This window comes from Apodemus sylvaticus, chromosome 10 (genome assembly GCF_947179515.1).
Source record: "Apodemus sylvaticus chromosome 10, mApoSyl1.1, whole genome shotgun sequence".
Taxonomy (NCBI): domain Eukaryota; kingdom Metazoa; phylum Chordata; class Mammalia; order Rodentia; family Muridae; genus Apodemus; species Apodemus sylvaticus.
The window spans coordinates 98,862,107-98,887,025 of NC_067481.1; the positions used below are offsets into that span (position 1 = coordinate 98,862,107).

Below are 24,919 nucleotides of genomic sequence, written 5' to 3' on the forward strand. Positions count from 1 at the left end.
TCCTCAGACACACCAGAAGAGGGCGTCAGATCTCATTACGGATGGTTGTGAGCCACCATGTGGTTGCTGGGATTTGAACTCAGGGCCTTTGGAAGAGCAGTCGGTGCTTTTACCCGCTGAGCCATCTCTGCAGCCCGACATTGCTTTTCTTAAGGAAATGAGGTAAAGAGCTACAGAGTAATTCTCCTCTGGCCTCTGTCCACATACATATAAATATGCTTACTCACAAATAACACACTCACACCCACCCACAGAACACATCTGAAGATGAAGTCCTACGGCTGGGCCAGGAAACTGTGCACACAGAAAGCACACACAAAATCTAAACTCAGCAAAGGAGAAAGAGGACTGAGAAAGAAGTGTGTGTGTGTGTGAAAGAGAGAGAGAGAGAGAGAGAGAGAGAGAGAGAGAGAGAGAGAGAGAGTGTGTGTGTGTGTTAAGAGGGGAAACGACTGATGACAACCGTGAACAAGAATTCAAAGGTAGGCAAAGAAGGAAGGGTAAGGCAACCTTTGACCTGGCCAGGACAAAGCTCTACGAGTGTGAAGAAAGCTACCCATACGTCAGGAGGCAGTGAGAACACCATTGGCCTACATCAAGTCTTCTAACCACATTCTGTGATCCTGCCACTGGACCTGAACAAAAGTGCCAACTTGCCAGCAGGGTCAAAGGCATCCTTAATCACGTAGCAAGTCTAGAAAGATAAATACACTGGAATCCCTGTTTTGCAGGGCTCTTTCCAGTCAGGCTGACTTGGAATATGGCCTGTAGCTGTGGTGGACAAAGCACAGATGCATAAACAATGCTATACAGATGCGAACACCTGCACCCATTCCTATCCATTCCAGATACTGTAGGGGGAAATGCTGCATATGGGGGAAGGCCAGGAGGCAGGTGGTAGGGCTTACCTCACACACAGTACAGTGCCAGCGTGTTTCTACATGGTGTTTGCACTCATTGCAGGTATAGACAAAGCGGTCCTGGCCCTGTGTGTGCAGCTCTACCAGCATGCACAGAGTGGACCATTTGGAGCGGCGTAAGGAAGAGAATTCCCAGTGCTTGTCTCTGGCCAGGGTGAGGAAGGCGTCGCGCCCATCCATGAGGTCACAGCTAAGCAGGGGGTCGGGGTCCACGATGGGGGGCTGCGTGCTGATGACAGGCCCAGCATGCAGATGAATCACAAAGAAGACCTGGAAGGAGGAGCTACATTAACCCCACAGAGAAGCAGTGCATGCTGAGAGCTACATCTTCCTGTGGACAGGAGGAAACCAAACCCAGGGGATGCTTGAGGTTCTGGTTTCCTGGGATGGAATTTAACTGATAAAAAGCCAAACAATATATGAACAAAGTACTGTTCCACCTCCTCCTGTCCCAGACTTGTGCAGGGAAGCCCAGCCCCATAGGCAGGTACCTGCTGTTTGTCTGGGTACTGACTACCCTCAGAACCCCACCAGCCTATGCACTACCTCCTTGTGCTTCTCCATGGTGGCATACAGTTTCTGAGACAGGTCGTTGGAAACGTTGGGCATGCTGGGCTTCTTCTTGTTGGCGCGGCTAATGCTGCTTTTGTTTTTGTTGGTTTTCTTGTTGTTCTTTTTCTTGGCATTCTTGCTGTCACCCTGACTGCCCTGTAATCACACGAAAAGCTGTCAGACCAACACCCATTTCCTAGGCTATGGGGTTCCACAGACTTCATATGCATCTGTGCCACATGCTACTTCCAGAGGGCTAAGAATGGAATCCTCCCAGCCTAGCCACGGCACCTGTATGTCTGGTTACTTCTCCAGGATGTTAATTTGCAATTTATGCAACAGAGGAAGTTTTCTACCACTCAGCATAATTCCACTGGCAGGAGTGCTATGCTGTCCTGCAGGCTCAGTACCCGGCCCCTGGCCTGGGGAAAGCCTGCTCATTTATGTACATTTCAGGAGATATGGGGAAGATATAAATGGGAGGCAGCGCTGGAGGGCCCTGCACACTCAATACCTCCACTAGGAGAGAGCATGTCTAAGCTTGTCTTGCAGGCTGCTACTTTCATTATTGTTGTTACTATATTCATTAGACTTAGCTGAGGTCTAAAAGGGACTCACTCATTCCCTAATCCAAATACTCCAAAGATCCTACTATGAAAAGAACTTAAGTGTCACCCATTTAGAATACAATATAGAAAAGCTAATCTGATCCAGAGACATTTTTTATCCTGTAGTACTAAGATACCTAGATCCTTTATACATGCTAAGTATACCACTGAAGTATATCCTCAGCTCCATAATATAATTTCTTTAACGGATGCTATATAACCTAGGTTTCAAACTCCTGCCTGAGGTTCTTGAGTCAAATTATTTAAAATAAAAATTATTTATGTGCATGCATGTGTATGTATTTTTGAGAGTTTCACACGGTGCCCATGTGGAGGTGAGAAAGCAGTTTTTTAGGGCTCCTGGCCATCACACATGCAGCAGGTACTCTTAGTAGACCCATTTTGGTGGCCCCCAAATAAATTTTATTTGGGATTTTTTTTTTTTTGAGACAGGGTCTCAGTATGTAGCTCTGTAACTCACTGTGTAGATAGATCAAGCTGGTCTTGAACTCAGGGAGATCTGTCTGCCTCTATCTCCCAAGTGCTGGAACCAAAAGTGTAGGCCACCACATCCAGGTTCACATCAATGTTCTAAAGCAATGGAGCGGGGATAGTGGTATATGCCTTTAATCCCAGCACTCAGGAGACAAGCCGATCTCTCAGTTTAGGCCAGCCAAAGCTAGTCATACATGTACAAAGAGACAAAAAAAAGAAAAACAAAAACAATAACTACAAAAACAAGAAAAAAAGGAGAAAATTATTTTTGATCATCTGGTGCAATGCACTTTTGGTTATTTTGCCAGTAGAACTTTACCTGTGTTTGTACTCAGGTCTTTCCCAAAACAATGGTTGAATACATGATATGGTGTCCTGTCTCCCCTACTTAATATCACCATAAACATTCCTCTACTTTCGCTAACTTGAAATTCTTCATTTCCTTATTTTTCACCTGCTTGAGAATTCCATACATGTGTAATAGTATGTAATACATGTAATACATGTATAGTAATACATGGGTAGTAGTATGCTCTGACTAAGCACTCTGTGCCCACTTCCCTTCTCCATCTCCTCCCACAGAGGATCTGAGTTTTAACAGCAGAGCAGCATCCCCTATAAAGCATTGGCCATACTTAAAGTGAATCCCACTAAAAGGTTGTAGATATCCTTGAGGAAGGCAAGGCCTTGCCCTCAGCACCTAACTGCACACAAACACAACAGCAGGTGGACTTTCAACACGCCCCTAGCACGTGCTAAGTCCTTGGAGACCCAGTGAAGGCCAGCTTAGGCACAAGACAGGTCCTCTGGATAGTTTGACTGACATCACTCGAGAGGCCAACCTGGATGCTCGGCTTGTTTTGTATTCCCTCAGAGTCCTGTCCCCTTGGTAGCAGGGGCTGTTCCTGGCCCTGCTATGCTGTGACCCAGTGATTCCTAAGGCTAGACCCACATTCCACTTCCTCAAGTGAAGCCATCTCTGCTGGCATTCATAAGCCCAGACAAACTGTTGAGGGTCAGGCCACCTTCTGGCTCTGAGGCGTGGTTTGGCGTGGTCTCCTGGTCACTACAGTACACTTGTGCCAGCCAACGAGACCTGCTTGTTCTTTAAGGCCAGGTTGAACATGGCCCCTCTGCTCCAGCTTCCTTCTGAACCATTTTGCAGTAGAGTAAGAAACCAAACTTTGGTGAGGACCAGTCAAGTTCTTGAGACAATGGAAGAATAGATCATCGGCCAGTGGAGGAACCTGGGCCATGGGCAGTTTGGGAAGCACCAGGGGCTCAAACTTGTTTCATTTAGCCTGTGCTTTCTCTGACAAAGCTGCCTTTCTGAAGACATAACTCAGTGCTGGGCAGGCTGCTAACTCAACAAATCACGTGTGCACCGAGCGAGCGTACGTGCTGACCTGTTTCTGAGGTTGCACGTGCTTCCAGCTCTCCTAGCCTGCTGCAGCCCGGGCTCAGTCACTTCCCGGGACACTGCAGGCACCACTGCGGTCCACTCTTCGCTTCTCCCTCATCAGATAATGTTCCAGCTTCGCACAAGACACTACTTAATTCATGACTTCTTATATGCCAAACATCCTGAGCAGAATTATCAGTGCACATCTACAACCCGAACCTACAACCATAAGCACTACACACCACTGTGAGCTCACACAGTGCCTTTTGATCTTCAGTACTGCACATTTCCCCACTCCCCTGAAGACCCCATCTCCATAACTCACATGGAATCCCCATGCCATTGTTTGAAAAGCCACCTCAGACCTCCCCCTGTCTTCTTTACCTTAAGCTCCTTTCTTCTCAGAGTTGCCCATCACCTGAAAACACACTATGAAGCCAGTCCCTTCCTATTCCTCCTAGTGTAAGATACCTGTTATAGCGAATAAGGACTTGTTTAATTCACTCTGTACTCCCTGGTACATAGGGATAGCAAACAGTGAACAGGTTGAGAACAGGGAAGGAAAAAAAAAAAAAAAAGAAGCAACACAAAATGAGCTGCCACAAGGTTTAGCGCACAGCCAGCAGGTCAGTGGCAGTAACTTCAGAATGCTTGCAAGTAAATTCTACCTTACTCCATGCACTTTTCTGCCTCTAATAAGACATCACTTATCCTCTCTACTCTGCAGGTCTAACCACTAAGCTGTATAGGAAGTATCACATTTGCTTATCATTGTTGATGGTGATATTCTATGTATGTGAATGAGAACATCAGAACAGAAACAGTATAGCAAACATATACTGTCCAGCCTGCCACTCCAGGGGCACAGCTCAAGGTAGGGATGTACCTCAGGAGTCTCACTCGCCGCAGTACTCTCTTCTTTTTTCCTCTCTTCTTCTTCTTGTTCTAACTCTTTAATGCTTTCTTCCAACACATTAGGCCAGAAATCTCCTTCAAAATAGGGCAATTCCTTGGCACTTGTGAGCCTGTCTTCGTTCGCTTGTTTGAAGATGTCCTGGGAGGAAGCAGAACAGAGGTGGGATGAGGTTGCTGGGGGGCGGGGGCGGGGGCGGGGGTTACTGACTGAAAGGCTCACTGCTTTGACTAACTGTACAGTTGATTCTGCAGTTTCACCAGATTATTCCAGGCTCTTGCTTTCTATTTCTTGTAAATGATCATAATTATAAAGCAGAGTGCCAGAGGAAAATACACAATGTATGTCAACCAGCTCTGACAACCCAGCACAGGAGTACCTTATAGTCGTTAATGATCCTTTCTGCGAATGCCTTGTCCAGCATCTTCTTATACCACTCCTGCAATCGTTTTGGTTTGGGGATTTTCTGGTCAGGGGGGTGGCAATGAAAGATGTAGTCATCTCCTTCACTTGGGGGACAGGCCCAAATGTGTCCTGTAACATACCTATAGGAAAAATATGAAGAAAGCCAGACAGAAGTGTCACTGAATTCAGATCTACTTTTGATGAATGATAGCTTAAGAACTTAAGGAACTAAAGAAAGGACAGAAATAAATGATAGACAAAAGTAAAAGACACGACCATAATCTTAGTGTAATTCTTATAAAATACTTGGGCTCCACACCAGTATGTGAATGGGATAGGAGTAGAGGTGTTATCTTCATCATTTGCAAATTCAACCCTATATTCAGTTCTGAGCACTTTGCTCTGAGCAATGCATGGCGCTGAGCCTGGAGGGCAGGGTTAAGGATGTGAAACACTGGTCTCCCCCTTACTTCCCCCTCTTGTGCCCTGGAAAGGCAGCTCAGGCAACTAATTCATGTCAAACAAATCTTAGCCACTCTGCGTAAGACACTTAAGCAAACACTTTCAGGTTTGGGAAAAGAAATGTAACAAGTGTGGTATATAAAAAGAAACACCGAGTATTGAATCATGATTGCCAATTCTAACAGAAGACCAGAGAAGACAAATGTACAGACACAAAGTGGATGAGGGGTCATCTGTGGGCAGGGCAAGGGGCAGCAGCAAGAGGGCCCAAGGGCTCTGTGCGGGAGTGAGGGTACTTGGAGCCTGATTAACGGGAGTAGTTACACCAGTTAAGAACACAAAAAACCATTGACTCCAAGACCTACTTTTGATGAAATAGAGCCAATAAGCATGATATGAAGATTATGTCTCAATAAAGTGGAAAGACAAGGAAAAGAAGCAAAGGCAGAGTAGACACTGCGCTCTGGGCTCAGCCTCAGCATACTTCTGAACCAACTTTGATATGTTAGAATAAAATACATAACACTAAATGAGAAAAACGTACTGCTTTACAATATAGACATAAATGTTTTTATTGATTCTGAATATTCTGGACTCACCCCAATTTCTTCACATACTCTAGATATCCAATGAGGATCTCGTGGTAAACAGCTGTCCGGAGGCAGCGGGGCCGGAAGAAGTGAATACTGTCCAGGTAAGATATGTACACACGCCTGTGGGGGGAGCAAGGGGTCATTTCTATTTTTAACTTCAGGTAACCCTCAAGATTGAAAACAAACAGCAACACCTAAAAGCCCCCAGAAATAGGGTTTGATAGCAGTCACAGGCCACCTAACAGGGTGTGGAAAAACTCTAATCCCAGCCAAAAACTAAGAAAACAAATAATATCCAGCTGTCCAACAAAAGTATGGAAACTTACTCCCCACCCCAGGGAGACAATTTAGGAGACTCTACTTCTTGGTCCCACTCACCCATAGTTCAGACTAAAACTGACTCTAGGTCAGAGGCAGTTAGTTTGAACAGGGGTATTTAGTTGTTGCTACCTTGACTCCCAAGTGACCATCTTGATGAACCTAAGACTGCACTATCACCAAGAACCTTCTTTTCCTGAGAGTTTATGGAAACAAACAAACAAACAAAAGCACTAACAACAAAAACAAAACAAAATAAAACAAAAACTAACTGGTTGCCGGGCAGTGGTGGTGCACACCTTTGATCCCAGCACTTGGGAGGCAGAGGCAGGCGGATTTCTGAGTTCGAGGCCAGCCTGGTCTACAGAGTGAGCGCCAGGACAGTCAGGGGATACAGAGAAACCCTGTCTCGAAAAACCATACACAAACAAACAAACAAACAAACAAACAAACAAACAAAAAACCTAACTGGTTAAGTAGGTTAACTATGGCTCTATCTTAACCTAGCACCAAAATATACAGCTCTAAGACACCTGAGCCTTGATCATACAAAATAGGGCTACAAGACACATTCAGAAGAAGATGGAAGACTACCTTGTATTTGGTGGAGGGCAATCAGAGCCATACTCTTGCACATGCATCCCAAAAAAGCACACATCGACTCCATCGATCTCCTCAAAGGCGAAGAGTGCTTTGGTACGATATGGGAAAGATTCAGACATCTCTCCAGAATCGACAAACCTGAAACAAGCCAAAGCCTGGTGTTTACAAATGTGTGTTCCAACTGCTTCTAAGCTGAACCTGCTCTGCAGAAGAGCTCAAGGCTTGGCAACCTCTTGCAACAACAGCCATAGCAGTTTCAGGGCTGTGCTGTAGCTCTTCCTGGTCCTGTTTTTTAGGGAAGAGAGTGGCATCTCTGCTAATAAATTGGGATTCAGAAAAGAAAGTCACATGCTAGTTGCTACAAAGCTTCTGTATAAGGACGTCACACTTGCAGTCCTTCAAGGTAGGGTCTCCTCACAGTTAGGACAGGAAGAAAGAACACACACCTTGACTTCATTCCTGGCTTGACCTCCACAGTCTTGTCTGAGCTGGCCACCACTCTGACAAAAACCTCCCCAGCTTCAGGGTGATTCTGGCGCCGCAAAAACTTGTTCACTCGGTCTTCCAAGTGGTTTCCCAATCGTGTGGTCTGCAGCCCTAAAACAGTTTCGAATGACAAAATTAGGCGGAGCTGTTGGGGCTATTTCACCTCTTTCAAGGACTCACAGCTGTTTTCTAAGAGCAGAAGAGCACCATCCTGTGGCTTCAGTGTCTTAGGAAGGAAAGTACATGTACAACTTAGGTACTGTGCTTCTTGCCAGCTACTTATCTGTCCATTTCTAACAGTAAGGGACAGGAGAACCACAAAGATGGCTAGAATAAGACAGAACTGAGGACATTGGATTCATGCCCTTTGCTTCAAGTCCTGGGTACCTCAGCAGAAGCTGTGGGACAGGCCCTGGCCTGGACCTATGCCGAGCAGAAGTCTTCTGTGTGGAGGGTGAACTACCTCACAGATGCCAACAGGCAGACTACCTATGACTCCAGAACTAACTTGAACTCTAACAGGAACATGACAAGGAACTTGGCCCAGGCAATGGCTGAGTTCCCTTCTACCTAGCTCACTTGTAGTCGAAGATGGAGTTGAAAACTCCAGGGCACTAATCCAGCATCAGCCAAGGACTGCTTACTGCATCAGGGCTGAGTGACTAGTCTGATAAACACAGGTGTAGGCCCAAAAGGCCTCACAAGACCACCATTCTTGTTGAAATCCTTGAAGGAAATTCTTTTCATTCTCACCCATACACTATAAGGCAGCAAGCCTTGTTCTCATAGGAGACAGCCTGCAGCTCAAAACCAAAAACAGCTCCCACAAGCCAGTGACAGCATCCTTTCTGGATAGGGCTCTTAGTTCTGAGCTCCTTGAGAAGGATCTGGCAGCCAATGTCCTCTTAGTATTTTTGAAACCTACTTTCTAAGCTGTCTTCACTGTTACTGAAAACATGAGCTGATCATAAATGGATCACGCTGAGTGACTCAACGAGAAATGGACACAGCACTAAAAAAACCTCAAACATGACAACTGTTGACCACTGAGCTTGGAACCCTCCCTCGCACTGAGAGGTTACAAAAGAAGAAGAGAATCTAGAGAAGTTCAAAGCACACAATCCAGGAAATAGAAATCTTTGGTAAACTTACTCTTAGCACTGAATTTGTTTTCTTTCCGAGGTCTGCCAGTTTTCTTCAAGCAGTTGTCACACACAAAACTGCACAACAAATAATGAGTGTGATCAGATTATACTCAACAGTGAAATGCAGCGCTGAACTACTTGGCTGGCAGCTGAGACCACATTGTGTGAACAGAGTGAGCAGACAGACTAGCTGGAGTCTACAATGTGTAAAGTAGGCAAACACAAGAATTCACTTTAGAACCAACTGCCACCGCCCTTAATTGCTGAATTCTTGCTGACAACAAACAAGACTTGGGAGCACAGCCACCTCCCCCATGACTTATACAGAGCTGCTCCCCCTGCCCAGAGATCACAACAAATGACGCACCCTGAAGGCCAAATGATGTCATAGTGTAGAACGCAAATCTGATGCATCTTCCGGCCACACTCTTTGCAGTCAACAAAACTAGAGACAAGAAAACCAAGTTATACACCAGGAGACACACCACCGCAGTCTCCAACAGGAGCTTGAATGTAAGGCACACACTGCTGTCTGAGCTGCTGTCTGAGCTCTGACATCATGCATGTGCTGAAGTTTCCCAGATGTGCTGAGTTTCCCAGATGTGCTTTATAAAGTCACCTACATTAGTTAGTTTTATTAGGAAAGAAACTGTCCCCCCCCCCTTTTTTTCTTGAGAAAAAGAAGTCTGGCCATGTAGTTCAGCCTGGCCTTTAACATGTGCTCCATGATTCTTTATTTGGATTCTTGGGATTGAAATCAGGTTGCCCCATTTCCATAGCAAGTGTCTTTATCCATTAAGCAATCTTGTTGGCTCCCAAAACTTTTGTTTGTTTGTTTTTCAGACAGAGGTTCTCTGTGTAACTGAACCTTGGCTGTCCTGAACTCACTTTGTAGATCAGGCTGGTCTCAAACTCACAGTGATCTCTGCCTGCCTCTGCTGAGATTAAAGTTGTGTGCTACCATACCCAAACCCTGAAACCTTATTTTTAAAAATTACTGTGATAAAAGTATATTTCACAGTTCAGTGATTCTAACGTTACTATGCCCTTTTAAGACCAATTCTTTCTCTATGTAAATTTTAAGTACCTAAATGGGCTTAATAGCCAGAAAAGTATTTTCAGTGTTATAAATATTTGCTCCTAATTTTCAGAACCCCTCCCCCCAAACTACAAAAAGAAAAGTAGCTAGATGATAGCAGCTCTTGTCGGCCTGAAGCATAGGAAATATCTGCTCTGACTTGGTGACAGAAGGCATCAATGCTTCTCTGAGTACACTCAGTTTCCTGGTACCACTTACACCATTTAGCTACAATCACTTCCAAGAGCATTCTTCTCACTCTCAAGAGCAGACTCCAATAGAACTCTCAACACCAAGCCATCCAGTGATCAAACCTTTTGCTTGCTAGTTTACTGTCTCACTGCTATTGAAATCTACATGGCAGGAAAATTTAGGGCACCAGAAAGTATCCCAGTTTCCTTGAGAGAAGCCAAGCTCTTGATAATGCCTAGTTTCTTCTTGTCCCTTCATCCCGACGTGCACCTGCTACACAACCATCCAGCTGAGGTCTGTCCTAATAATGCTGCTGTTCTCTTTAGAAAGAAGACCCATGTGGAAGGAACACTGTGGACAGTGGCAGCATGATTTGGTTGTGACAGCCAGCTAAAATGATGGTGGAGGTCCCCTCCCCATACACTACTTGGTCATTTATGGCCTTCACTCCATTATCCTACCAACCATGTGCAACACCAATCTCTGAAGTGAACCTGGTTGGCTTCCGTGCTAAGGTGAAGCAACTCTCTTGATTCATCCTATGTCTATAGGTAGCCCATTCAATTCTATGGAGCCTTCTACCTCACAGGTCCAGCTTTAGTTGAGCTCTGACTTCTGGCCTAGGTTCTCCCCAAATCTCCTAAATCTCCCCAGGAGTTCCTAGAGCCCGGAAGCTGAAATCTTATGCTTCATGTTCCCTACACAAGCCCATTCAAATGGTCTAGGGATCAGTCAGTTAGTGTGTGTGCATCTGTGTGTCTGTGTGTGTATCTATCTGTCTTTGTCTCTTTCTTTCTCTGTTTTTCTGTAGAAACAGGATATTCGTTAGCCATCCTGCCCCAGCTTCTCAACTGCTGGGAGTAGAGGGGAGTGCCACCATACCCTGCTGTAGAGGTGGTTTTTCTACACTGGAATCAAAACTGTTTCTCAGAACATGTGGTTAAATTCATTAAGTGCCCCTATCACCACATCCCATGGGAGTAGATCTTTCCCCTCAGGCTTGACTAGCCACTCACTCCTGTGGCATGTATGTTTTGAGGATCTCGTGTTTTTTCCTTCCTTTATGTTAACAATGTTTGTTCTGTCCCCCTCTCTAGCACCTGCTCTTAGGTAAGAACCACCAACTCCAGGAAGCCAACCCCAACGGTGATGCTGCTGAGCTGACCTAAAGCCTTTGGAAAAAAGGACACTGCCTCTTGCTACCTGCATTCATCTGTTGCTACAAAAAACAAAAAACTTAAATCCTACACAAAAAGACTGGAGAGATGGCTCAGGGGTGAACAACACTGGAGCCAAGTTCAGCTCCTTCCAACAAACATGGTGGTTCATAGCCAGCTCTAACTCTGACACCCCATTTTAGCTTCCAAGGGCACCAGGCACACATGCCCTACATATAGATACATTTAGGCAAACATATAAATTCATCATTAACATGGGGTGGTAGGTAGGGTTGGAGGATGACAAATGCCACGACAACATAACATGGAGAATCAGAAACAAAACTGAATTGCCACTAAAGGTACAAGTGTGTGTCGTGGGAACCATACAATCCTGTCCCGAGGTATCAGAGAGGACAGAGGAAGCAACCTTCCCGAAGGAAATGTAGCATGCATGGGTGGAGAGTCGGCTTATTCCATTATAGCAGTTGACCTCTCTGGATCTGGGAGATTTGGGGCCAGGAGAACAAAGGAATTACTGATTTCATACCTGCCCTGAGCTTTAAAAGCCATTAGACATCAACATTTGCAAATGAAGCATTTTCATGAGTGAAGGGAGTGGCACAAGACAGATTTTTAGATGGTGGTCCCAAGATGTTTTCATTTTGGAATTTCTCTGGGACATTAGCACTTCAAGTTACTGCCTCTGTCTGTTATAGAATTATTAATACTGAGCAGTCCTTAAACATGCCTATGACCAATCCGCATAATCTTATCACTATTAAAATCCAGCAATAGAAGAATGTTAGAGAAATCTACTTTGAGTTTTAGATAACATCTCAAACTCCACTTTTATTATCCCATAACCTAATCACAGGTAATAACTTTCCTCATCTAAGACTCAAGGTAAAAAAGAGCCAGGTATAGTAATGCATACTTTTAATCCCAGCACTCTTCAAGGCAAAGGTGATTTAGGATCTGTGAATTTAGGATAATCAGAGACACAAAGAGAGAACCTGTCTCAAAAACAAAGGAAAGAAAGAAGAAAAGAAGAAGGAGTAGGAGGAGGAGGAGAAACAAAAGAGGTGTGTGTGTGTGTGTGTGTGTGTATACTCACGGTTCAGGATCTAAGGTATCGTTTTTCTTCTTTTCAAATTGATCCTTGGAAATTGTCCTTGTTTAAAAGAAAAAGAAAAATCTTAATTGACTGGCATATATTCCTCTACCAACTTTTTTTTCTAAAAATATCTGTTTCTAACAACGATTAGCTTTACTCTAAGATTTAATTAAGACTCATTAGTATATGATGGCAAAATTGTGTTGAGATTTAAACATGTTTATTTTCATCAAGTTCCTATGGACTACAGCGGAATGGCAACACACCCTCAATACAAGGTGAGCATCCACTGAGGACTGCCCACTGTGGAAGGGTGGATTATTTGGGTTTCAACTGAGTGTGAGTTACTTCTGACATATGCAATTATATAACTTTTTTTGGTGGTTGTTTCTTAAGAAAAGGAGTACTCACTTGTATGTGTATGTATGTGTGGACATGTATGTCACAGTGCTTGTGTGAACCTCAGGGGACAACTTTGTCAGGTTGTTGGCTCTCTTCTTCTACCTTCATGTAGGTTCAGGGATAACTTTCAGGTTTCCAGGCTTGCAAGCAAAGTGCCTGTACCTATCAATTCATTGCAGTACCCCTTTTCTGCAGCTTTAGTTTTTATTTTAAGTGACATACAAAAACTTCCTAAGTTGGACACATCAATGATATAATATAGTACATGGAATGTGATACCTGTGCATCCTTCCTTGTAAGCTTTTTAAAAAGTACAACACATAACTGCTATCTACAGTCACCATACTGTGCAAGAATACTCCGTAGCTTTTGCTGGTATCTAAATGAACCTTAGCACTTATTGATTAGCCTTCTCCCATTCCTACCTCCAACAATTCAATGATTAACTTCAATCAGACCAAAGAATTAAGATGACAAGGGTAATGAATTATTTCTGAAGCATAGGTCTCCTGCTTTTTGAGACCTAGTAACTCTGAAGCCAGATTTCCACCATGAGCAGAAACATGGAAGACTAGGGAACTTAGTACGTAGGAAAGAAGAACCATAAACTGCCCAGCAGGCTAAAGGTAGATGGACAGGCCAGCAGGCCTTGGGTATGTTACAAAAGCCGAGTATACCCTGCGCTTTTCATTTCTCTTGTTAAGGTTTGTTTATGAGGACACTCAAAAGGAACATTATCATAAGGTAAGCAGACATATGTAGGAATGAGTTAACATACATGTTGTATGCAGCTAGGAAGCAAGAGTCAGACCACCAGCAAGGAATGATAAATATAGTTTACATTATTCTAGAAAATGTGGATGGAGAATTCTAACCTGTATTAGCTGGGCTGCTTAAAAAGACCACAGGTTTAAAAGGTAAAGTTTAACTCCAAAGGTTTTGTTTTTTGTTTTTTTTTTAAGGTGGTGTTGGTGATATGCATATAAAACTTATTTTCTGTGGATAAGGCTGTCTGGCTTCTTAGATATAACTAAAGTTAACACTTTTCAAGCAATGGTTACCCATCATCCTGAAAACTCTTCGTCAGTGAGATATATGAAGGTCAAGGACTAACTGAATTAATCCTGCCTAGAATGGAGCAAGATGGAGAATCAGTGTTGCTGTGTAGCTGACACCTACATCTTTAAGTACAAGTATACATTAGATGTGGGTATAGTCAATGCGAAGAAAAAGAAAATACAAATTGTACAAAACTCAAAATTGTACATTCTGCCTTCTTCTTCAGTCATGAACATAAGGAAGGATGACAAGATCATACTTACGTCTGAGGTTGGGAAGGGTCGTCACCCAGGGTCACATTCTCGCCCTGGATCTCTGTGAAACACTTCTCACAGAAATGATACCTGTCAGCAAGAAGGCCATACTTGGGTGAACTGGTCCATCACAACATACAGCCACCCAAGCAACGAAGCCACCAATCAGAGCAGGGCAGAGCACCACGACGAAGGGGGGGCGTTGTTGGTTGATTGATGGGTCAGTGAGGACAATGAAAGGAACAGGGGCAGGTGGGGAAGGGCAGAATTAGAGAACAGGGAAGGGGACAAATAGCACAGACACAGAGGTAAGACGCAAACACCAGACAACACAGAGCAGAAAGCCAAGGCAAAGCATTGATTAGCATTCGGTCTCATTGCACGCATCATAGGCCATCATCACTAACAACGACAGGTTTGATCCGGCTCCAAGATGCAAATGCTTTCAAGGAGTGAGTACTAGGATTGCATGGAGCCTAAATTTAGAAATCTGAATTTTGTTATAAAAATCAAATATTGAGCCATGGTTTAAAATAGAATTTTTTTCTTTCAACAACAGGATGAGAAAAAAAGCCTTTAAAAAGCAAGTTCAACTGGAATAACTTAGTTTTCAAAATGGAAATTTTATGCTTGACAGCATCAGAAGTTTTATTTCCAGTATTAAGCCAGATCTTTCAATGTGTGACAATGTTGAGCACCCAGAACCATTTTTTTGTAGTTGTTATTTTTCTCATATTAATCACTGAGTTAATAATTACGTTCCAATACAAATGAAACCAAATCCATATTCTAGACAAACACTTAACAGAAATGCAATCAGGGTCAAAGACTTTCCAGCCATTTATTAATAAAGATATACAGAGAAAAACTGTGATATATTGTATAAACAATACAATATATACAAACCCACAAACAATTTTGAAAAGTTGTGATTCATTTCTAAGCTTTGATATGAATTTTGGTACCGGGACCAATCATTCATCTTGAGATACATGGCGAATGACTGTTCTGACTTGGTAACAACCCAAGTTAAGCAAATTTAGAGAGTTAATCTTTAAATAGCACAATCTGCATTTGAAAAATTCCCCATCATCCCAATTTCTCGTGTGATAATAATACAGAGCCTGGGCTCATGCTGGTAAGTGAACACAATTAAAAATAAAGACTAGTAAATGTTTGGAAAGGACATGAATGAGAAGTTAACAAAAAGCAGGTGGATTCTGCATAAAACAAGATGAGCACACAAAAATACTAAAAATTAAACAAGCTGAATGGAGGTAAATTACACAGGCAAAAAGATGAGCATAAGCCAGCAGCAGCAGTGCAATCAATGCAGGTTTAGCTCAGAACTACATCTACAAGATGCCAAGAGGGATTAGTATTAGGGACGCTGGTGAGACTTAAGAGCGCTGAGCCAGGCCCAGTGCAGACTGAGTTGCAGCAACCGCTCACTCAGTGACTCATTCCCCACTCACCGGCATGCTCGCTCATTCACTCCTTTAATCACTCACTCAGCTACAGAATGAACCATGAGCCATGAGGAGAGGCCCCCACAAGTCCCAGTTTTCATTGTCATTAAAACATTGAGCATTTTGTCCACAAACTTTACTAACGGACACATGCAGCCAATTTAAAACAGAAACCTTCATTCAGAGCATTCATCTCAAGGTTATCTAATTTTTCACACTCTGTTGATGAACAGGGCAGATTCACTGCAGATAACTGGGCTAATTATAATTTTTTGCCAGGACAAGATTAAAAATTGAGTAGGAAGGCAGCAGTTTTGTATATTTTTAAATGAACCATAGTATTGTCTGTGTCATTTACTACTTTGTAAATATTCGTACAGATCCTTAAGAAAACCCTCCATATACAGCAGGACATGGTACAGAGCAGACATTCCTTCAAGCCAAGAATCTCACTGTTAGAAGAGTTAGAAACAAGGCAATCCATTCATTCTATAAGCAAATGTCCTATTGGGGTCCAGCGAGGGAGGACCGCTGGCAGTGTGGAATGAAACCACCACTGTCACAACTGAGTCTTGAGTTTAAAAACTTGGAAAAACTCAGCTATTTTATTCAGTCATTAAAGCCTAGCAACATCCAGGACACAAAAATAAGAACCCATCATTTTCTAGTGGTGGAAATTAATGAAGAAAGAGGCACGGATGATTGAGAGATAGTCCCAAGAGTGGCTAAGGAAACCTAAGCTCTCTAAGGTATGTGACCAAGTCCCACTACTGAGAATCTCAAGGTCACAAAATGTAAGGGATGGTGTTAAGACTCTTGGATCTGTCCCAAAGCACTAGCAATGAAATTGTAGATAATCAAGTCTGCTCACTAAGGTGAGAGGGCAGGTCCATGACCTGACCACGTCAAGCTTCACTGAGAGGAGGACAGGCATCTTTCTAAAGACAAGGAAACAGTCTGGTCTTGGATAACAGATGCCAATGCAGACTGTCTTATTTTGACAGTTTACACTTTATTCTCCCTAAAAATAAAGGTTCAGAGGTTCACTTTTAACCACTAATAGGCTTGGTAACATTTTGTCTGGTGTGCAAGAAGTAGTGTGATGAATATGGAACCACCAAGGAGAAATATTACATATAATCCAATATAAGCCCAATGCAAAATCTGGGCTGCTAAGCTGGCACATGTAACTACATGGTTTAGCTGTGAGGGTAGTTTAATGTATGATTTTTTTCAAATGCAGATTGTTTTAAGAACTCTATCGGTATTTAGTTATCTATAGCTAATTTCCACATTATCTTCAGATAATTATTAGAAAAGCTGTATCCGTTTCCTAAAAGTGAGTTATTTTCAAATTTTAAAAGGGTAGAAACAAGTGAAAAAGTAACCATACACTAGCATAAACATTAAGAATCTCACTTGTTTAAAGGCTGTGTAGAATGTTTTACTGATTTAAGTGTCTAAAACTTTAACAAAAGCGACAAAACAATTATTTATTGGAACACAACAGTGTTCATAGTTTATCTGAAAAAAATTAAAAGCAATTAGCTAGAAGGCCAAAACTTGGCCATTCCTTTCTTAGAATTGTGGAGTATTAATTTATATTCTTCATTCTAAGAACACAGAAGGAATGGTAAAAGCTTTTGAAATGTATCAGATACAGAATATGACTCCTATATTTTCATTCAAGAAAAATAAATCACTTTTGTTCAGTAAAAGTGTAGCTCTACACAAAAATAAAATTGGGCATTCTAGGACTTCCAGAATTATTTTGGTGTTTGTTCTTTACCACTGAACTTTTCCTTTTCCTGATTGAAGCTATGAGTTCAATTTACCTTTAATTATACTCAGTGGATTGGGCTCAGGTCTTTGTAAGTCATCAGAACTGGTATCTAAGCATCCAGTAAGTCAAACAATGCAAGAGCCCAAACATTTACAAAAGTGGGTAGTTTCTTATCTTCTTTCTAGATTAAAAAATATGCTAGCTAAAAAAGTATCAGGCACAGTATTCAGGGCATAATAATACTAATCCACACAATCTTGTAACTCTAACTTGTTATGGTCATTGCCTGTAATCCTAGCACCCAGGAGACTGAGGCAAGAAGATCAAGTCTGAGGCCATCTACAGCTACACAACAAAACAAAACAATACAACTTACAACTTTACACAGATCACAATGGCCTTCACAGTATATCCCTATGTACTATTCCACTGAAGACAGGACATGAGCTATTAGGGAAGATGCTACTGAGCATGTATCTTGGACAAGGTTAAATTTGATACATCATGAGATGTGCTAAGGGGACAGAACTTCTGTATGTGGGAGAATCCCATTATGGGGCGTTATGGTATCCTTTTCAATTTTGTCTTAGAATGTTTCTACTGAAAGGTTGAGGGTGGTGTTGCATGAGCAATGTCCCGGATTCTATTCACAGCACCAAACCCACCACCGCCATAGTCCACAAGATAAAACAAAATCTCCACAACACCACCCCGTCAACAAACCATTGGATTTGAGAGGGGGAAGGTTTCAATAGAAACCCAGCTATATGTTGAGTACTCAGTAGCACAGGTTGTTCACACTGCGCTTCTAATAGAAATGACCCTAAGTTAGGAGGGAGAACAGTCAGTAATACAGGGCTTAGAGTCTTCTTTTTTAAACTTTTCTATTTGTGTGTCCATATATGATTGGAGATTAGAGGGCAGCTGAAGGGAATCAGTAGTCTCTTCTACCATGTAAGAGTGGAGTTCAAACTCTGTCTGCTCACCAAGCTTGACAACAAATGCTCTAACATCAAGCTCTGTTTTTAGGGGGAAAACACCGCATAGGAGCCAACATGGAGATAGTTATATTTTCTTTGAAAATTACAAGCATTACTCTCTCTCCTTCTTGCCCTTGCTCTGTCTTGTCCCCATTCCCCTCCCTCTCCATGTGCTCATGGCCAGCCTTGTCTCCTCTACTTCTCTCTCTGCTTTCCTCTACTACCCTCTCAACTCCCCTCCCCAGGCCCTGAATAAACTCTACACTAAAAAAAAAAAAAAAAAGAAAAGAAAGAAAAAGAAAGGAAAAGAAAAAATTATGAGCATAACTCAAAAAATACACTTGAGAAAAAAATTCAAAATTCCAAACTTGTCAGGCATATATATATATATACACACACACATACACACATATACACACACACACACACACACATACATATGTATGTATGTATCTCTGAACAAATTAACAGTTTGCTTTTTATTATTATGGCCCAAATAAGAAAAGGGATATAAATATATAAATATATATATAAATATCCACAGCAGTAATCCTGATGCAATGCTTAAGCCTAAGACAGAGAACACGTACGAAGCTCCTTGGTCACAAAGGTTCTCATTTTTGGTTCACAAAATGGAGTCAATAGTGCTGACATCAGTTTAAGTCCTAACTCAGGCTTCAGTCATGAAGCCTGTGTGCCGCAGTAACAAGAGGTCTCATAAGAGAACTGACGGAAAGGAATTTAGTTTCAACTTCATCTTAGCAAAAAGCCAGGTAAGCGATTAGAATTTTCAACATAAGATCCAAACTTCAGAGTTACCTGTGGATTATCACTATTCATTCACTTTCCTCTGTGTAGGAGGAGATCTATTCTAGTCTAATCACCTTCACAGTCCAAAAGGATGGCAACTAGTTTTCAGGCAGGCCTACTACTCTCAAAGCCTTGACAGTAGTATCTCAAATAAAAATATTATTTAAAACAAACAAACAAAACAAAACACAACATCAGGGCCTTGCCATGCTCATACCAGCCTCACACTTGAAATTCTCCTTGCCTCGGTCATTCGTTCATCTGCTGGAGTACCAGGTTTACAAATAAGACCAACAGGGGAGCTATTCTTGAACCCAATAAACAACACCAGCCCTTCCTAATAATGCCGTGTTAGAAAAGAGTATTTTTGTGTTCTTTTCTTCTATTTCAACCAATAAGTTTTTCTACCAGACTAGCAAGGCTAAGTGATATAGATATGCAGTGCTGTAGAATAAAACACAACTTTCTATTTTGTAAGTATCTTAAAAGTCATTTCAGGTTTTTCCAAGGTTAGCTTCAACTTTAGCCTCTTGGTTACACTGTTCTATTTTAGGTAATTACTACAGAGCTACAGCCTCAGACTAAAGTAAGACTACAAATTTTATTATAGATGTTTGCCTTTTCCCCCCAGACAGGGTATCTCTACATAGCCTTGACTGTCCTGGAACTCACTATGCAAACCAGGCTGGCCTCAAACTCATATAGATCTCTGCCTGTCTCTGCCTCCCAAGTTCTGGGATTAAAGGCCTGCACCACCATGCCCAGCAAATTTATGCTTTAAAAATCAGGAAACCAAGGGGGCTGGCTACCTGACCGACCAAGAGGTACAGAAACTGTAGCACTTTTTATAGGAATTTCAGGGAATAAATAACACATTCAGGCTATGATCACATGCACAATCCTTGCCCTAACAACTTCCTTTGCTCTGGAATGCAGGGTCCTGCAGGATGCTTACCTATTCTGATAGCTGTAGTAAGCTGCATCACGAGGAATTGTACACAGCTGCTTTCCATAACAGCACAAAGTCTGTGGGGAGAACTCATACTGCAAAAACAAGAAGAAAATACTAAACATATATTCAATTTACCATCCTCAAGTATTCTAGCATATTATGGCATTAGACCCAACTGTTATTAACTAGAACACAAGGTAAAATTCTAATGATGTTCATAACTATTTCAGGGCATTTTCGGACTTATTGGTGTAGCTCTGGTTTCAGGTACTACAGACAGACGCAATGGGCACAGGGCATTCAGCCCTCCAAGTGAGTACCTTTCACTTTGACCATGACATCAGGTCAGGAAGTCAACTGTTACAAAAACCACACTAGCCAGGCAGTGGTGGAGCACACCTTTAGTCCCAGCACTTAGATGGCAAGGGCAGATAGATCTCTTTGAGTTCAAAGCCAGCTCCAGAATAGCCAAAGACAACACAGAGAAAGCCTGTCTCAAAACACCAAAACAAACCACAACACCCAAAAAACCCAAGAATAACAGTATGCCCTAGAATTTCCAACACTATCTTGGCTGGATTAGACAGAAAAGTTGGATTTCCAGAAATACTATACCTTTCGTCCACAGCAATATCCAAGAGACTGCATGACAGGGTCAATTTCTTGTTCAAAGACCTCTGCAAGTTTACTGCAAAATTTATATACCCGGGATGTCTTACGATTATATAGCCACGCATTGTTGAACATAAGCCAGACATCATCCACATATTGCCAGGGTTCTTGATACTGCCCTGTGTCCAGCTTTCGTTTGATGGTAGAAAGATCCATAGGATTCTTCACAATATCAAAATAATCCTTTAAAAAAAGTTAACCCCGTGAGTGGATCCCAAAAAGTTTTAACAATGAACAGAAAATACCAGATATTTTGTTCCTAAGAGTAAAAGATGGAACTAAAAATAATCCCAAATATTACAGGATTTAACTAATTCATTAACATGGCAGCTGGTAAGAGCAAGTGTAATTAAATTACTGCAAAGGCTAAACTAAAGAGAAAAGAGGAAAAAGATTATCAGAACCCATTTTTAATGAAAATTAGAATTTTAACTACTGAGTTAAAATGTATACTTCTCTAGATTCCCTTTGGTCTACATAAACAAAATACAACCAACTGAAACTATTGCTCATCAGGGCCTGTGGGTGCACATGCCTTTCCAAGTCTCCAAGGTTATCGGATATGGAGAATTGATATGGACAGCACAGTTGATATTTTAATCCTTCAAGCCAATTCTTTTAGATAAAACTTGTACACAAAGCCTCAAATGTCTCCGTGCTATGAAGTGGGCTGGAGGCCCAGCAAGTCTTTCTGATCCATCAGTAACTCTGACAGACAGTGACTTTTATATTAGAAAAATCACCTTCAGAGCAAGGTTATTTTACATCTTTTTTATCTTTTTTTTCTTCCTGGTTTTCTAAGACAGAGTTTTCCTATGTAGCACTGGCTGTCCTGGACCTCTTTTTGTAAACCAGGCTAACCTCAAATTCAGAGATCCAGCTGCCTTTCCAGTGCAGGGATTAAAGGCATGCACCACCACTACCTGGTTTATTTTATTCAATTTTAAGACATAAAACTATAAATACTCTAACATAGTTTTCATATTAACTTACTGGGATTCCTAGGAGCTGAGGATCTACAGGCTGACGAAAAGGCAAAGACTCTGGGTCCTGTCGATAGAGTGCTTCTAGAGTTGGCATAAGTGCCTGGCGTAGCTCCTCAGGTTTAAAGACTAAAGGAAGAAAACATCAGAAGAAATCACAAATGGGTGCACAGACACAGCCATTATTACCACGTTCAAACTGTTGGCTAACTGGCCTCTAGTTCCCACCACAATCCTTTCAAGTGCTCTGCCACTTCATTATCATCAGATTCCTTGGACTAGATGTGTATGTTTTGCTTTCTAAACACATTAGTGGGGCCTTTAAATCTGTCCGTGAGACAAAACACAGCACCGAGGAGTTTGTTTCAATAAAAATTTCCAATCTTCAAATATTGCTGGGATAGAAAACAAAGCTAATTCCCAACTCTCTTTCCCAGGTCAAATTAGGCAATAAATAAAACTATTACATCGAAGGGACCTTTGTGAATCCTCTGGGGGTGCTATTCTAGCCTTGGCTCACTTGAATTCAACTCACCTGAGATAAACCTTTATCTAATGCACCCTCATACACAAATGTAAACAATAACTGAGCTAAAAAAAATAGGAGGTTTCTGAAAGTCTGATGGTGTTTCTCCAACATTTGTCAGTGCCTTCTGCTCTCACCTCTTACCCATCAGATTTCCTACCTACTCTGGTGCTACCAGTATGCCTATAATTCTAGCTTGGGCTACAGAGTGAGACCCTGTCTCAAAAAAAGCCAGGTAGCCAACAAAAACTTTTAAAAATTAAAATAAAAAAATTAAAAATAAGATGGCTGCCAAATACCCTTAAGATGACACAGTCAGAAGAACTCTGAATCTGCACGGCATGGGAACATAACCTACTCCAGTCCTAGTGTGCAGGTTAGTGTGTCATAACCCTTAACTTTTTTTCCAAAAAGAAACTGAACAGAAGGACATATGTCAAAGCAGTTCTGATGACTTGGTGTTATAAGTGATGCAAACTCAGTGTTAATCCTAGCATTTGAACAGGCAGAGGCAAATCTCTGTTAGTTCAAGGTCAGTTCGTGTATATAATGAATCCCAGGCCAGGCTATACCAATCAAGAATACATAGTGAGAGGCAGAGGCAGGTGGATCTCTGAATTCTAGGCCAGCCTTGTCTACAGAATGAGTTCCAGGATAGCCAGGGTTTGTCTTGGGGGGGGGGGGGGAGGGTATATGAAGTGAGACACAGGTTCCAGCAGGGCCACAGCCTTTATCTGTCATCTCTTCTACTTAGGAGTCTATCTAACGTGTCAAATTCTAGAATTTTACTTCACTGTTTTTCTTACGTGAAAAGTTAAGAAGTTAATAGTAAATTTCAACATCCTCACTTTAGACATGTAAACAGCGGGACTAAATCCCCATAACTTATTTCCTACAGAGCCAGGACCCATCAGGTCTCTTGAACACCCAGTCACAGACACTGCCTCTTTTGCAGGACATCTGGCTATTTGACCTTCATAGACTTGGCTCAAGGTCTAGATGAGCACAGAAAGCTCCCTATGAAAACATCCCCAGCACTCAGCAACACTCTGGTTGGCCTACTCAGTCATGCAGACATACCTCAAGTAGCCTTGTAAATACATGAACAGTCTTCTTCTCTGCTAACTTCATTCTTCTGTTTATAAAAGACAGTTACAAAGGAGCACCTGACTTTCTTTTCTTCTTTTGGTATATTTTTGTAGTTGTATCTTCTGAGACAGGGACACACTATACATAGCTGTATATGACTACATAGCCCAGGGTGGCTTTGGACTCACTTCCTGCTGCCTCAGTCTCCCATGTGCTGCCCTGCCTCACTACATCTAGTATCCTGGAGAAAACTGCTCATGTGCACGCACATGTATTCCTATGCAGGTCCAAAGGCAACGCTGTCTTCTTCTCAATTGCTCTTCATTTTATTCAGAGTAAGGCTCTGTTAAGCCGACTCAGAACTTGAAGGAATGCTCGTCCTGATAGCCTGCGTGTCCCAGGCCCTTCCCTTCTACCCCCAGAGCACTACACTTGCACAGTCAAACCAGCACTTCCCCGTCACCCCGTCACGAAGTCTGGGAGCTCGGAGAGCTAGTCCCCATGTCTGCTGCCTACGCATCAAGTGCTTTAACTGCTAACCAATCTCATGGCCCCTTCCATTTTTATACAAAACCCTAATCCAGCCAGCTCTCCGCTGACTATTTGGCACGACCTCAAAATAGCCTAAAATGGCCATTACTTTTTTTTTTTTTTTTTTTTTTGGAGACAAGGTTTCTCCATGTAGTTCTGGCTGTCCTACAACTTGCTCTGTAGACTAGGCTGGTCTCTAACTCAGAGAGTTAATCCTGCTGGGATTAAAGGCGTATACCACCACCACCACCACCACCACCACCACCACCACCCTGCCAGGTCTTTACCTTTTGATAAGGACCAGGATAAGTTTTTTTTCATGACACGGTAAAAATTGAATTCAAGTTTTAGTTTCAAAAAAGAAAAAAGAAATAAAGCTTTTATTGGCACACACACACACAACCAAGTTCTCATTTACATAATGTCTGCTGCTGCCTTTGAGGTGATTAGTTTTAACAGAGACCTTATGATGTATGAAGCCTGAAACATCACCTAGGCCTTTCACAGAAAGGCTGCTGACAGGTGGGACTTACCAGGACATACATATGTCCAGGATTTGAGAGGTAAAGAAGCAGAGCGGTCTGACCTACCCAGAGACCTTATCTAAAGAAGGCTGCTCATGCTAGGTGTGGCAAGCACAAGCCTTTAATCCTAGTACTTAGAAAGCAGAGATAAATGGATCTCTGTACATTTAGGCTAGCCTGGTCTACAAAGTAAATTCCAGGTCTCATAGTACTACATACTAAGACCCTGTGTCAAAAAAAGTCTGCTCAGAGGCTAATGAGATGGAGCCGTAGTAGGTAAAGCCTTTGTTGCCAAGCCTGACACTGTGGACAGACACAGGCACACACATCTTAAAAGAAAAGGTCTGCCCACTCTCATTCCTCTCCCCAGTGAGAACTGAAATGACTAAATGTGTCTCATTGTGTTTATTAATTAAACAACTATTTAAAGCCTATGCTA

General features: G+C 42.2%; 1 protein-coding gene across 2 annotated transcripts in view; it reads right to left on the reverse strand.

Annotated features, from left to right (window-relative positions):
- Crebbp (CREB binding protein) overlaps positions 1 to 24,919 on the reverse strand; it is a 128,915-nt gene that overhangs the window by 5,655 nt on the left and 98,341 nt on the right. For both annotated transcript variants that reach the window (XM_052197509.1, XM_052197508.1), the window contains 14 exons: positions 21,821 to 21,939; positions 20,771 to 21,010; positions 20,159 to 20,247; positions 14,171 to 14,251; positions 12,447 to 12,503; positions 9,270 to 9,347; positions 8,910 to 8,977; positions 7,718 to 7,868; positions 7,263 to 7,409; positions 6,357 to 6,470; positions 5,270 to 5,435; positions 4,864 to 5,031; positions 1,467 to 1,628; positions 909 to 1,190 (listed from right to left, as the gene is read on the reverse strand). In XM_052197509.1, coding sequence (XP_052053469.1) covers positions 909 to 1,190; positions 1,467 to 1,628; positions 4,864 to 5,031; positions 5,270 to 5,435; positions 6,357 to 6,470; positions 7,263 to 7,409; positions 7,718 to 7,868; positions 8,910 to 8,977; positions 9,270 to 9,347; positions 12,447 to 12,503; positions 14,171 to 14,251; positions 20,159 to 20,247; positions 20,771 to 21,010; positions 21,821 to 21,939 — 1,922 coding nt within the window. The remainder of the gene's footprint in view (positions 1 to 908; positions 1,191 to 1,466; positions 1,629 to 4,863; positions 5,032 to 5,269; positions 5,436 to 6,356; positions 6,471 to 7,262; positions 7,410 to 7,717; positions 7,869 to 8,909; positions 8,978 to 9,269; positions 9,348 to 12,446; positions 12,504 to 14,170; positions 14,252 to 20,158; positions 20,248 to 20,770; positions 21,011 to 21,820; positions 21,940 to 24,919) is intronic.